Here is a 15,767-nt window from a genome sequence, read left to right as displayed (position 1 = left end):
GGTATCACATTGCACTAGTGGTAAGAACACAGGGCAACCTCATAGACTTTAGCCAGATACCTCTGTTCCCTGTTGTACTCTTACCCCACCATAAAACAATCCCACTGCATGGCACATGTACTACAAAGAAAAGAGAGTAGGAGTGGGCTGCTAAGCAGCAAACTCTTTTCAAGCATATCAAGTTTTAGACTTACCAAATTCCAACAAACAAATTAGTGTGACACACTACCAATAAATATAAAACCCGAGATAAATTTCCTTAAGCCAAAATATTTTCATAAACAGGTCTGATGTCAAAGCCGAACAATCCTGGCAGTCACCTACAGCCCTGAATATTGACAAGAGGAGAATGCATGGCAACCAAATAGACCCACAGTGGAGCCCCAGGATAGCAAACGGCATTATGCAGGGGAAAAGAAAAACAAGTGAGGGGGGCAAACATGACCAATTAGTAGTCAATAAGAATTGTGACACACATTGGTCAAGGTGATGTAAAAAGATGTTATGTTGTGATGTTCCTGCTTTGTATGAGAGGTTAGACATGAGAACTTTGACTCCCTCACCCCTACCCCAGAAGTTTTCAATTCTAGGAATCTTCATATGATATTAGAATTTCAGTTCACACCAGACTGTAAGCTGGAGGTGGGCTAGAAAAGGACAACAGCAGCAATTTGTCCCTTTACTTCCAAGCTGAGGTATACCAAGAGGGACCTAGGATGGCAAAGCTCCCTTGTGATCGTGGGCTTCAATGTCCCTGTACCTCTCTGTGTGAACTAAATGAAAAATAAAAGTTGTATTCTGAAGTTATTATATCTACTTATACTTACTCACTTATTTGCTATTAATTAAATGTTTCAGAGAAGTAATCTACCTAAGAGTATGGTACTCCAAAGAATCACATGATTAACTTACCTCATCAAAAGTGGTATACTGAGAAGATGACTAGAAAATGGAAGGCAAAGGCATTATTATCTGTACTGTTTCACTTTCAGGAGACAATATAAAAAGCCAGAAAAGAAGGAAAGCATAAGGCCGAGGAGTTTGCAAGTTCACCAGCCTAGTTACCCCACTTATTATTATTCTTGAATCTTGTCAGGACATATTAAAGACATATGGCAGGGTACCTGCAAAGACATATTGCAGGGTACCTTTTGAGGCTTTCCTCCTTTTTTTCCTCCTCCTTTTTCTAGTAGAATCAGTGGGCTTAAGATGGCATAATTCTGCATAGGATTGCACTGTAAGTGCCATGTCTAGTGTCATGGGCATGAGAAACTGAATGGTGTTCACTTTTGCCTTAAGCTGCAGAGTGACTGGTTATCAACAGCTTTCCACAAAGCACCCTTCATCAAAATCCAAGCTTAACCAAGAGTTTCTTGTAAGTAAGGTGGAGATGGTAAGGAAGCATTTAGCAGGTATTCTATCATACTCCCTGTACCTGTGTTTTACAGCTAGACTCAATGCGTTGAGGCAAATAAGAAATTTTAATAAAATCAAATTTTGCCAAGTTTAAGGACAACTTTGTTTTTTAAAGACAACAGATTTCTTGCAAAAGTATTAGGACTTTTGTGTTGTGTAAAGGGATCTGACCTCATAGAGACCAAGTAGGACTAAAAAAATATCCTTTGCAAGATAAACTCATGGGAACAAGTAATATGTTTTTAATGCCGAAAAGGGAGGGGACAGCATGCTGATGCTATTAACACATACCAGCAAGCTTTTCCTCCAATTCCCACAATATAAGTAGGGGCAGGACTGAGTGGCATCTCCTTGACTATAAAATGATCTACCTATGCTATCAAATGATGAGTAGAGACAAGGAAAAGTTAAAAGTGCTGCAAAAGGCCACCTCAAGGTTAAGTACAGGGTCAAGAAACCTTTCAAGGCTGATTCACAGAGCATACTTCTTAGAGATGACCACAATAAAGAAAAGCTCCTTTTTTAATCCAAGGTTCTTTGGGTCCAGTTAAAGGCTGTCTCCATATTATACATTCTGATGTATTATTTCTGGAAAATGCAAAACAGGCTGTATATCCAACAGGCTCTATATCCACTTTTTTCCAAAAGGAAAAACACTTCTCAAACCAACAAGAATAGATTTATTGAGCAGCAAAAATAAAGAGATCACTTGAGCTGTGACCTGTTTGGAAGCTACAAAACCACACATTTGTTTGAGTTAACTGCAGTATGCATACTTGTTTTTAAATGCTGTCTGATACAGGTTAAATTATTTAAAATCCTTGTTTTAAAGGCACTGACATATACTCTTTGAACATTTAAGTTGTTTTTGTCATAGATGGGTAGGCTTAATTCTTGTTGACTTGTTTTATTTTTTTCTTATTCTGATATGTTAACTTTTTGTTATGGAAAAAAATAAAATTGAACTGAACAAAGAGGTAAGGGAAGACAATGGACAAAGACACACACAGAATCAAACTAGTAAAATAAAAAGCAGTAAATAAATGTTTCCCATTATTGTCTCCAAAATAATACATCAAAATTGGTGGCACATACAATTAAGCATTTATAATCTATACTTATTACAAATGTTATGTAGTACACCAGCAAAAAAAACAAAAGATGATTAAATAAACGTGACTGGAAATAAAGAAGACCAACAAAAAAAAATACCTCAGCTGTGATTAGTCTGCTTGGACATTTGTTAACTGTTGTGAAAAGTAATCGAAGTCCATTTTCCAGCTGAGGAAGTAATAATATAACAGAGTCTGCATACCTGTAAGAGAAACATAGTGAAACTGAATTCTAATACACATCAGGGATTGTAAATTCATACACAAATTCATACACTTTTTCCTTACTGGAAAGTTTCATATCTGAGAGCCAAACTACACATGACGGTGAGCTTATGGCTGTCACAGGTTTGCCACTGCCACTGTGAAGAGGGGGATAGGGTTCATTTTATGGGGCTTCCCCCTGCCCATACCTTTTAAAGTGCCAAAGTGGCTGTGTTGTGTATCTGTATGCCCCTCCCCAATGACTGTTTCAGCATTTTAAAAGGTGCAGAGGGGAGGACCTCTGTGCCATCCTTGCAGTATTTTAAAAAACTTTAAAATGGTCATGGTGAACCTGTGGTGGCCAGGTGTTCACTGTCACATGTAGTTTGGCTCTGAAATATAGATAGCAGGAGTAGAAGAAATGTGAAATGTGGAAGAATGTTAAATGGCAATTGAACTAACATGACACCAAAAAAAATCAAAAACCAAAAGGCTCCCATACACTAGTGTCATAAAGACTGCATATCCTATTATTTTAGATCCAGAGGAGTTAACCGTGTTAGTCTGGAATAGCAAAATAGTAGAGTCCAGTAGCACATTAAGACTAACCAATTTTACTGTAGCATAAGCTTTTGAGAACCACAGTTCTGCATCTGACAAAGAGAACTGTGGTTTTCGAAAGCTTATGCTACAGTAAAGTTGGTTAGTCTTAAAGTGCTACTGGACTCTTTACTATTTTCCTATTATTTTAGAAGTCCTTTATGGAATTTGAATGTTTTTCATGTTCTAGCTATTCCACTGTAGATCAACTTATGCAGACCAGGAGGAGTGGGGGTGGGGGGACAAACATCATGAAATAAAAGTTCCAGGATAAAGTAGGAAAGAAAATACAAATGAGCAATGGGAACTGTAAATTAACTCAACAGGGAATCCTGCTGTCTAGAAAGCACCTAAGAGGTGCTTTATGAGCACTAGCCGAGGTCCTACAGTATAGTGGGGGATAAGCTTTGCTGAGCCTCTTGCACTCCAACACCCTCTTATTTTCTGTCTCTGTACCAGCAACTTGACCTATCTTGGTCTTACGTTTGCTGGTGAGGCCCTAAAGACATTAACATTTCATGACTGTTTCCATTCAGGTACCTTTCAAAGGACATTTTGTTATTAAAGAGAGCCAGTTTGGTGTAGTGGTTAAGAGTGCAGGACTCTAATCTGGAGAACCGGGTTTGATTCCTCACTCCTCCACTTGAAGCGAGTTGGGTGACCTAGGGTCAGTCACAGCTCTCTCAGAGCTCTCTCAGCCCCACCCACCTCACAGGGTGTTTTTTTGTGGGGATGATAATGACATAGTTTGTAAACTGCTCTGAGTGGGTGTTAAATCATCCTGAAGGGCGGTATATAAATCGAATGTTGTTGTTGTTATTATTAGTATTATTAAGACTAGATGAACAGTCTCCTTCCTTTTTTCTAGAAAAAGTCAGCCTTCTCTAGTTGCTTCTACAAGTGTGTAGTAATAGATTTTACTCTGTGCTAACCAAACCTGATTCCTAAGTGCTAGATACCTACAGCAGCTAAGCATTTTTAATGCTACTAGAAAATCAACTCTGTAAATTTAATAGGCAATGCCCAGAATCCCAATACTTTTAAACTAATTCTACCATTACAACTGCTTTCTAAAAATATTAGAAAAAAATGTAACAACTTTTACCTGTGTTGTCTGAATGAAGTTAGTGCAATAATCCAGAAAGGCTGCATAGTTCTTACTATGATACTAGATTTGATTACTAATTCTTCAGCCAAAGAGAGCAGTTCATTTCTAAGGTCTACAAAAACAAAAAAGGAATGTGCATGAAGCTTTGTCATATTTGATGAAGAGGGATTATTTATTATAAGGAACTTATCATTGGGGGAGGGGAAGAGACTCATAAATATCCTGCCAAGATTATCTATCAGAAGTATGACCTACTTTATTGTTTCATTGAGCAATCAGGAAAGAACAGAAATTGCATGGGAGATTTATCAGCCTAATCTCTGTGCACGTTTACTTAGTCCTAGAAAATGCCAATTTGCTGCCAATAAACATACAATTGCCCTCCTACTAATCCAGGGAATGTGCTTGGGAAATGATGCTTTTGTTCTGTACAGCAGGTATACAACGCAGAAAATATTGCTGATTTTCTGGAAAGTAAGAAAAAATATCCACTGAGCATGAAAATTTTCCTCTCATATTTCCCTACAAGACAAGAAAACTTTAGGTGCTTTAAATGTACATTTAAAAATATTAAGTGTGAATGTGTTTACATATTTGTGTGTTTGCATATTTGCAAATATACGTATCATACAGGTATACTAATCAAGGTGCAACGAGTGAAGCTCCTTGCTCAATGTATTCTTGGGGAAAATTTGTGTTTGCTTCTGCATAATGTGTGAAAAATCTAGAAGTCACAGATTTTAATGCTCATTAAATCTGAACAATTCATGCTTGTTTTAAAGATTTTGGCTGTCATTAAAACTTTGACTTAATTTAGACAGCAATACCAGATGCCTCTGCCTCTCTCACTACAGTAGGATTCTGTTCACAGTATGTACAGAAACCTGATTTTTCCATTAAGATTGGAGTTTCAGAATAAATGTATACAAAGAAAAACAAAAGAAACTTCAAGATGTATAACCAATGCCATTAAATTATTCTAAATAGTTAGCCATAATATATGTACCTGGAAAGACACGTAACTCTTCTAGCTTTGTGAAAGATACATAAGGTCGATGGACTAAAACAGACTGAGTTTGCAGAAGGTAATTATTTAGCAGTTGTCCCAACCCTATAGTTAAAAAAAGCAGCATAGAAGAATATCTAGGGAAAATATGACATATAATAAGATTAGCAATATGGCTATAGATGAACACATTTGCACACACATGCACGCACACACACAAATAACAACATCTGTGAGGTAGTATTACTTTGAAGATTTCTATAAGAAAGTAAAATTTCCCAATCACTAAAATTCAAAAATCCAAAATTTAGCAATACAAGAAAACCAAATACCAAGACAAGCTGATCTTCATTCTGCCCCATTTATGCCTTTTTAGCAAGTATTTGTGTGCTTTTCTATTCATTTTGTTAGCTCTGAAGATCTTCTCTTCTAAGCCTGCACTGTATATGTTTTTAAGAAGAGTACTTTCATGGTAGGCCACAAAGTTAACTGGAACTTAAGAATGAAGGAAAAATAGTAACAGAAGACTTACCTGCAGCTGCTCATTGTCACATAACTTATCTCTAATAATACAATTCTCACTCCACGGCCTGTCACTGACTGTTCTGAACCAGTGCTTTATGTCCTCGTTAATTAATATCATAGATACTTATTATACCAGCCTTAGCCTTTCCATGGGTCTTTGTAAAAAATGTCTCACAATCTTCCCCATCTAAAGTCTACTGGCCTGCTCTTGTTCCTTATTATTGGAGCCTTTTTCCTTTTCTTCAAAAGCTTAAATTTATTTAGCATAAATGCACTTAATTATCAATGATATCAAATTAATTTCAGCTCATTGTTTTTTTTAGCCATTGGCCATAACAATTAAAAATTTCGGAGGGGGGTGGTGTGCTTTAATTACTTCACAGTTCTCTGGAGACAATTTCCTCTTGCAACCATGGGCATATATATGATTGCTCTCAAAAATCCTAAAAAAATCATCCAGGCCCACAATCCAAGAAGAGAAAATGTGTATGTACACAGAAGAAGTGCAACAATATTGGTACAGATACATTCTCAATAAGTACAGTTTAGCAATACAACTCTATTGTGGAATTACAGCTCAATCCTAATCATGAAAGTAAAGTCCATTGAATTCTGTGGAACTTCCATATAAGTGTGCTTAATAACTATAGCAAGCTGTGCACAGCACTTAAGATCTCCTATTAGGCAACACAATGTATTTCCACTGAAGTCAGCAAATTTAATTATTTAATTGCAGACAGAGCTAGTTTAGACTATACTGTCTAGTCTGTGGACTATACAGTGAGAAAAGATTTTTTTTTATAACATGCTTTATTAGTTTTAATTCCAAATCAACCTACAAACAGATCAAACCACATTTTACAGGATTAATACATATTTATACAGTATATTACACTCCATCTCTACAGTTCAATTGTATTTATGTAGTCTTTTCATTACTGTTACCCTATTATTTCTATAAGTCTACTTTGTTTAATTTTGATAATCATTTTCTTTTTTCGCTATTTTAGGTCCTATCTTCCTAAACTATAATTAAATTCTTATTTTGTATTTTAAGTCAATCCACCTATAAAAGAGGATACATCTTTGTTTCCAATCGTGTCTGGTTTTTTCCTTTTATTAATTCTGTTAGTGTATCCAATTCTGCAGTCTCCAAAAATTTTTCTATCAGTTCTTTTGTTGGTATATCTGTGTTCTTCCAATGTCTGGTATATATTATTCTTGCTGCCATTATTATATGAAGTATCAAATATCTAGTTTCCCTATGCATCCCTTCCTGTATAATATTTAGTAGAAGCATTTTAGGTTTAAAGAGTATAGTCTTGCTTAGCGCCTCTTGCGATAGTTCATGTATCATTTTCCAATATTTCATTGCCTTTTTACACCACCACCAAGTATGAAAGAATGTACCTGTTTTATCTTTGGATTTCCCACACTTGTTGGACATTTCCGTATAAATTTTTGCTAATTTTTCCAGTGTCACATACCACATGTAGAACATTTTCTATAGGTTTTCTTTAAATGTGGCTGATTTTGTTATTTTAATATTTATCTTCCATATCTGTAGCCATTGTTCTAGAGCTATACTATACCCCAGGGTTTGCTCCTACTTTACCATGTAGGCCGAATCCACACTTCCTTTTTGTTTCCGCGCCTTTTTCACAACTGCGGCGCTGTTCAAGCAGTTAGTCACACACTTTCCCATTCTGCATGTTCCCTGCCATCACCACACAACAATTGCGGCTCCTTCCCATATCACGTAATAATGGTGGAAATCTGTTTTTGCCCGGCCCTTTTTTTAAAAAAAATGGGCTTTCATAGTGCATTTGCACAATAAAGAAAGGTCGGTATACCGCAAAACCTACTTTAGTGAGCAGCGGTTTGCGCGGGAAAAGGCTAGGAACATATTGGCTGTGCTGCGAAGCATGCCAACCACAATCTGAGCCATCATTAGAAATATCACACTCTGAGCATCCATGTTGGCGACTACTACAAGCAGAACACCACTGTGAGCAACAGGGTTTCCAGAGAATGTTTTAATGTGACAAGTTATTTTCAAATTTGCCCGCCATAACAACCAGCCAATTGTTAGAAAGTTGTCTGTGATGAGCAAAAAATGGGCCAATCAAAGTTGAGGGGGAGGGGACCTTGCCATTACTTAAAAGTCGGAATATCAGTATAGCGCAAAATTAACTTTTTTTTTTAAAAAAAGGGAAGTGACGTGCTCCATCAATGCTGACGACGGAGGAGGGAACCGCCCACTATAACGTTTTACTCAGTGGCGTGTGGAGAACTGATTGCACCACGAAGATGCACTGGGAGGGTGAATGTGATGATGCACAGCATGGTAGCGGAATGAACCCAACTGCCATGACTGTGTAAGATAAGCGGATGGTGAATGCGTGTGGATTTGGCCATAGTCTTTTACTATTTCATTTCTATTTTCAATTGTTTTATATAAAAGTAAAGTTTTTAAATTAATTTTTCATTTGTTTCCAATTTGTCAAAGGGACAGCACAGCGTTCCATGTAGAATCCTTGTGATTTGTCTTTGGCAATCTGGATTCAATTTGCGCTCTTAACCACCAACCTATATTCATATCCTGTTCTTTTAATTCTTCTATTGATTTTAGCTTTCCATCATCTCCTAAAAGTTGATCATAGGTATATACTTTCTCCCATTTTAATAGATTTGGCTGAGTAAGTGCTTCCACTGGCAATACCCATTTTGTTTTTTGGTAATTAACCTTCATTCCTGCCATTTCACCAAACCTTGAACAACCTACGCTACGACCATAAGCTATTTAATAAAACATTGTCATGCATTTTCTAGTAATATGCTGTCTTTTGATCTTCCTTTCCCCATAGCCAACATTGGTGGGAGAGTACAAAGCAGAAGCAAAAAAAAGGGAGAAGGGCTCACCCAGAGTCTTGGGGAAGAGAACAAGAACTTTTCAGGTCTGAAAAGGGGTTAAAGATACCATTCTTTCAATCATCACATCCCTATTTGCAGTGCGTGACACTCTGAAGAATACCCCGTTGAGCATTCACAAAAGTTCTTGTCTCTCTAGACTATACTACCTCAACAAGTGAGACAGATTTCTGCAAGTTGCTTCAATGGCAACTGTTATTAGTACATGGCTGTAAATTTAAACTGTAGGTTGCTTTGGGAGCCAGTCTAGAAGAAAAAAGGTGGAAATACAATAAAAAATTACCAGTTTATCTGGATTAACTGATGAACATTTCAGCTAAAGGCAAAACCAAAAAAGAAAGCAATGAAGCAAAAAACTTTTAAAATGCAGTTAAATCTACAATTATGCACTAATTCAAGTTACTTAAATCTCATTAGCTTCAATGTGATATAAAATGCCTAACTATATGTAGGACAGCAAACCACTATAACCTCTTTCTAGCAGTTTGTGTTTACACCCCTATGATGATTGATAACAGGGAAAAACATAATTCATTTAACTTGCAATCTTACTTTGCAGGAATTTCTTGAGGGGATGCAAATCCATGCCACAAAATATTACGAAGATTTAGACCATCTGGAGACCCAATGAACACTTTCAGGACATCCATCTAATTTGGATAAGGGATAAAATACAACTTTAAAAAGTATTTATATAAACACTTATCCATTGGTTAGGTATTCTTACATCAACTGAAGCAATGCAAAGTGTGTGTATGCGGAGGGATTCATCTTTCTACAAATGGGTGGGGGGACTCAACTGTCCAATTCTGAGAATACCTGGTGACCTCATTGAATACATTAGCTAAGTTCCATTATACACCATGACGACACTGTCAGTCAGGATCACTAAAGCAACATATTGATCTAGCCTATTGTGACGGACTCAGCTTCAAATGCTGCGATTTCCAGAAGTGAAAGTATGATTTACATGTTTCCTCCCCCCCCTCCCCGCCCAATGTGGCTAGCCTGAAATGGCAGTTGGGGGTGGAATGTTGGGGAAGCTGTCACTTGGAGTGGGAGTGTAAACAAGAGAGTGAAAGGGAGTTGGAGCCTGGCTTTAGACCAGAGAGGGTCAGCCAGAGAATCCTCTGTGAGCGGAAATAATTTAGTGTGAAACACTTTTAGTCCTAGGACTAAAGTGGGGAAAACCAGCACCTACTTAGACTCAAGAGATCTGGGAATTATAGAGGGCCAAGGAAGTGGGTAGAGAGGAGTCTCCCCTTCAGTGCCAGGAACAGGATTATAGCTCATAACTATAACGCCTGCCCAGTATCTAGGAAGGGTTTGTCTCAGTAGAGCACCCTAAGGTCTGGAGAGGAGGGAAAGTCATGCTGTGTTTGTGTTTGAGTATATAGTGTAACATCTGTGAAACAGTGTCAACCTCTGAAAGAAGCCAGCAATCTAGTGTTATACCAAGTGTTTTGTGCCTCACACCACTGAAGTTCCTGTACAAAAACTTTCTGTTTCTTCAGTTCAAACACCTGCCTACCTGCCTTTTGATTTTCAACTTCTGTAAATAAAACTTCAGTTATGTTTTGAACCTCCTCAAGCCTTGTGTGCCAGTTTCTGCTAAAGGGAAGTGCAAACCCCTGATCTCTCCCCTACTAAGACTTGGCTGGGTAACCATTTTTAATATTTCTTAAGGGTGGGACAAGAAGGAAAGTTGAAGCTTAACATCAACCATGCTACTAGGGGCTTCCCAGCCCAGTATACAGCACCATAGGCTTAAAGAGGAGAAATTTTACCTCGGAAGGTCAGCCCAAGCCTGAATTGGACGTGGGTTTGTGGCACCTACATATGTGAACTTACTGTGAGGTTTATAGTAAGCAGTAGGCAATTTGTTTGGTACTGGAAATCTTAAATGAAATGTTTGCCATCACATATTTACCCCTAGTTCTTCTAATCGTGACAACTAGGAATTTAGGTTTTTCTAATTTTATCTATCAAGGAGCCACATTCTATAAAACTATTAATAATATTAACAACAGAAAGACTGTGTAACAATGGATACACAGGGATCCATGAATATGATTGTCAGGTCCTGGGTGCTGACCATAAATGTAATTCTGGTTCCCAGTAGAGTAATACATTTTAATGGCTGAAGGCAGTTTCTGGTATATGGATTCTAATTTCACATCACTGCCTTGGAGGGATTCCTATGGCCTTATATAAACATCACTGTGTAGTACACTTGCACTAGGCAGTGGGCAAAAAACAGTATTAGTACTATTCTAACTAGGTCTACTCAGAATCCTACTCAGGGCTATTCAGTGGAACTTATTTTTAGGGAAGTCACTCACTTTATTTCTGCAAAGCAAGAAAATGAAGAAACAATGGTTGGTTACCAAGAATTACAATACTCCTGAGAATACTGATATTCTTGAAATTCCACAACTGGATAAAAACAGAAAACATTGTTTATAAGCAATAAGGATCCAAGCACTCACCACAGATTGCCCAAAAACTGTGGAAAGTTCCCAAGATGCAAGCAGGTCTCTTAGAAGAAAAGGACAATCTTTGCAAATCAGTAAGAACACCTACAAACAAATTAAGGTATTTTATTTATCTCATAAAACTTGTAACAAAATGAATGTATTTACTTACAGTATCTTTGATCAGTGATATATACACTTATTGTGTACAGATAGGACTACTATAACACCACTTTCTCCTCTATTGTCCAGCTCATCAGTTAAGAACTGCTTCTGGAACCTGATCTCTGTGCCCTCACCTGCAGAGGTGAATCAGGTGGCAACCAGAGACAAAACCCTTTCAGTGGTGGCAGCCCACCTCTGGAATGCCATTTCCCTTCAGGTTTGCCAGATGCCTACCTTATTTTCCCATAGATGCCAGACCAAAACATTTCTTTTTACCCAAGCTTTTTAAACTAAGGGGATCCATATTTTGCTTTATGGTTTGCTCTGAGCCTGGAGACTGCTTTGTCAATATTATCTTAGACTGCTCTATTTGTTTTATTGTTGCTTTTATGCCCTGCCATGCTTGAATTGGCTTGAACTGTTTTTATTGATTTGTTGGTATTTTTATTTGTTTAGTTGTCAGTTCTCTCAATCAGTTTCTGGAAAAGCATCACACGAACTTTCTAAACAAAAACATCCTGTGGACTATCTTTGAAGGCTACTTAGAAGTTTCAAAAGGTTCAGCAGCTAGGCTGCTATCACATGTAACTTATCTCATCAGTTTTAAAACATCTTCATTTGCTTCCAGGGACACTTCATAGTTCTGATTATTACTTAGAAAGCATAAGATGCCTGGGAATCACTGTGTTTAATTCTCAGCATGGCCAAATCGGTGAATACTTAAGTCCAGACATTGGAGCAGACAAGATCAATCTACAAACCTTAGAAATGCCCTAGATTTGAAGAAAAATCTGAAATTAAAACTCACACACACAGTGGGGGTTTAGCCCCCCATACTGAATAATTGAAGGAGCGCCTATAGCTTTAAGAAACAAATGCCCTTAATGGTTGCTTCTAGGCAACCGGTAACAGTATTGCCAGTAGAAGCTTTGATTTCTGTTACTAAAAATCAAGGGGAGGGGGCAGGGCCCTTTCCAGGGCTGTTTTGGCCTTTGAGGCAGGACTCATCAAGGCCAGGCCCAGCTGCAACCACTGGGAACCTGATACTACATGATTTGCATGACTCACCCAGGCCTGGGTGTTTGCTACTGTTCAACAGCAGCCATCATAAAAAAAAACCCCAATAAGGATTAATGAGAGTTTCAGAACAGGATCAGGGAGATCCAAGTTCAAATCTCCACCCTGCCATGGAAGCTCACTAGGTAACTCTGGGCCAGTTATATCTTCTCAGCCTAACCTACTTCAAAGGGTTGTTTTGAGGATAAAATAGAGAAGAGACTGATGTAAGCTGCTTTGGAGCTCCAATGTGGAGAAGGCGGGGTATAAATAATAATAATAATAACTGTGCTTATATATTGCTCTTCTAGACAGATTAGTGCCCACTCAAAGAGGTGAACAAAGTCAGTGTTATCATTATCTACATAATACAGCTAGGGAGCTGCAGCTGAGAAGAGTGGCTTACCCAAGGCCACCTGCCGAGCTCATGACAGTAGTGGGATTCAAACTAACAGAATACTGATTCACAGCCCAACCACTTAACCACTATGCTACAAAGATGGGGGCAAATAAAGAGGTAGATTGGTTGGTGGGTAGGAAGGAGAGAAAGAAGCAGGGAACTGTGAGAATATGGGGGTTGATAGGAGGAGGAGGGAAAAGGATCTTGTGTGAGGAAAGGGATATAAGGGAAAGTGAGGTGCCCCCCGCAAGTCCTTGCAGGTCCCTGGCTTTTTGGGTACCTATTTATTTAGAGAATTATTTGCCATTACCTCTCCAGAGACTTGCTTGAGGTGGCTCCCAGATAAAAACAATACTTCAAAATTATAAAAACAACCACATCCACATAAATTATCACAATGAAAAATAAGCTATTAGAAACAAGCTGGGGCATAAAAATAGCATAAAGCAACCACTGAACAGCCTAACGAAATCCACAGAACAGTTTTTTGACTAGAAACATTAAAAAACCCTAAAACCAATTAGAAGTCTAGGGAAAAAAACATTTCGAATTAGCACATAAAAGGCAGTAAGACATGCGCCATTTGAGTTTTAAAGTCGTTCCTAAGGTGAGGTGTCACTCACTACTGAGGAAGCTTTGCCTCGAGTTGCCACCTGCCCCATCTCTGTATCTGTTCCATATAAGGATGTCAGCTAGTTGAGATTATCTTCTCAGTTCACTGTTGATTGAGAACCTCAAGGACAAGGTCATTCTGCTTTGGAACCAACATGCTGGACTGCCCTCTCCACTGAGGCTCATCTGATGCTGATTTTGTCATTTTTTAGATGCCAAGCAAACATTTTTATTTTCTCAAGCTTTTAATTACATTGTACAGCTATTGGAATATAAAAATATTTTAACATATTAGTTTCCAATTTTAACATATTACTCTCCAATTCTTTTTCTTGCACATTGGCTTTTTACTCATATTTGTTTTGTTACTAGTGTGGCCTTCGTTGCTTTTCTTTGTTGACTGCTAACTAAAACTGACTCTTTGAAGAAATATATGGGGATTCTCCATAAACAAGTAAAAAATCTGTCTTTTCATGATGCTACTCTAAACACAGATGTTCTCAAGCTGTCAACATTTAATATTGGTCGGGTATGTTTTAGGAAGTAGCAAAAAGTAATTCTCTCAGGTCAAAACTACCTTTGTCTACTATAATTATCACTTTTACTTAGAGGACATTATAGCTGAAAGAATGAAAAATATTATTTTGTTATACAGGGAAATGGATGATGAAAAGCTTTTTAACAATGAAAAGAGCTGGAAAAGGGTTCTCTTTTTGGACCAAGTGCTGAATATTTAGTATATGATGTAGCAAGTACAGGAAAGTAAGAGAAGGATGTCTTCATTTTAAATGCTAAAATCATATTCCTATGCTGAAAGTAAAATTTGTTTAACAATGTTGCTTCCCCCCCCCCTATTTAACATCTTCATCACCCAATTAATCAGATTACTTGCAGTGTAATCCTGCCTTTGGTTTGAAGATAAAAGACATGGAGGTTCCTTGCATGGGGGAGTGAAGAAAGTGGAGAGGCGTGAACGAGTATTAAGCGGGGCGTTCTCCTTTGACTGGTTTGCTTCCCTCCTCTTTCCACTCAGCAATTACAGCCTCTATTGCTGAATGTTAACTAAGGGGTAGGGCGCCCACCCAGCATACTGCCTCCTTCTTGCCCAAAACTGTTTTCCAGGCACCCAGCTTCATAGTAGACACACAGCACATGCTCTATGCTGCATCACACCCGAACTCGTGGAAAACAAAGTATAAGCAGCATGTGAAGCATGGGATGTTGTAGTCTCCACTGGAAAGACTGGAGGGCTGATGGAGGGCATAAGCTGCCTCTCTGACTGCTTCTACATTTATTCCTACAGTAAACATCTATGACTTCTATCAACACCTAAATATGCAAAACAGCTGGAAATCAGACTCAACCTTCAACCTTCTAACCATCAGAAGTAGTGAAACACTGAAGGTTCTTGAGGGCAGAAAGACCATGTTAATGTACAGCTTGGAAGAATTTAAAGATTTTAGCACTTACATCACCCAAGGCTCGTTCCAAACATGACATAAGTTTCATTAAACTGAGTTCAATTGCTGTAGCATGTGGACATTTTAAAACATTAAACATTTCAAGAAATATCTGCAGGAAGGAAAAGAGAGAAATAAAAAGTTGTGAGTCGCTTTGCAACCCATTTCTTCATCAACATAGAATGTCTGTGTTGGTCAGGGATCCCCAACCTTTTTGAGTGTGTGGGCACCTTTGGAATTTTCAGAAGTAGTGAACACGACCTCCACAGGAGGCGGAGCCACACCAAAAATGGCTGTCTCAAGACGCAGAGCCTTCTTGCTTTGCAAAATAATCACAGGGAAATAAAAAGAAATGAAAGGAAGAAAGGAAGAAGAGGAAGGTAGAAAAAACAGGAGAAATAAAAAGAAGGAAAGCCTGAAGGGGGAATGAAACCATAAACCTGGGTCCTTACCAGTCCTCCTGATCATCTAAAGACTGTAGCTGCTATTTGCAGCCATGGATAATCTTTTCATTTGAATGAGGGCAACCATTAGAAAATAGCACCTTACAGTGGTACCACTCACTTTCTGAAAAGCTTTGCAGGCACCAGAGAAGTATTACGAGTGTCACATTGGGGAACTCTTAGGCAGGTAATGTTGATGTCACACCATTATGTCCCTTTCAACTGCACAAATAAATTCCACATGCCTCATATACC

General features: G+C 38.2%; 1 protein-coding gene across 1 annotated transcript in view; it reads right to left on the bottom strand.

The window, feature by feature from the left end:
• Positions 1–15,767, bottom strand: part of ERMARD (ER membrane associated RNA degradation) — a 57,077-nt gene that overhangs the window by 33,280 nt on the left and 8,030 nt on the right. The window contains exons 4-10 of the mRNA XM_055001190.1: positions 15,080–15,181; positions 11,392–11,481; positions 9,455–9,552; positions 5,447–5,583; positions 4,438–4,552; positions 2,629–2,731; positions 913–942 (exon numbers count right to left, since the gene is read on the bottom strand). Of these exons, the coding sequence (XP_054857165.1) occupies positions 913–942; positions 2,629–2,731; positions 4,438–4,552; positions 5,447–5,583; positions 9,455–9,552; positions 11,392–11,481; positions 15,080–15,181 (675 nt within the window). The remainder of the gene's footprint in view (positions 1–912; positions 943–2,628; positions 2,732–4,437; positions 4,553–5,446; positions 5,584–9,454; positions 9,553–11,391; positions 11,482–15,079; positions 15,182–15,767) is intronic.

This window comes from Eublepharis macularius, chromosome 1 (genome assembly GCF_028583425.1).
Source record: "Eublepharis macularius isolate TG4126 chromosome 1, MPM_Emac_v1.0, whole genome shotgun sequence".
Lineage (NCBI taxonomy): Eukaryota > Metazoa > Chordata > Lepidosauria > Squamata > Eublepharidae > Eublepharis > Eublepharis macularius.
This window is presented reverse-complemented; position numbering and strand designations above follow the sequence as displayed.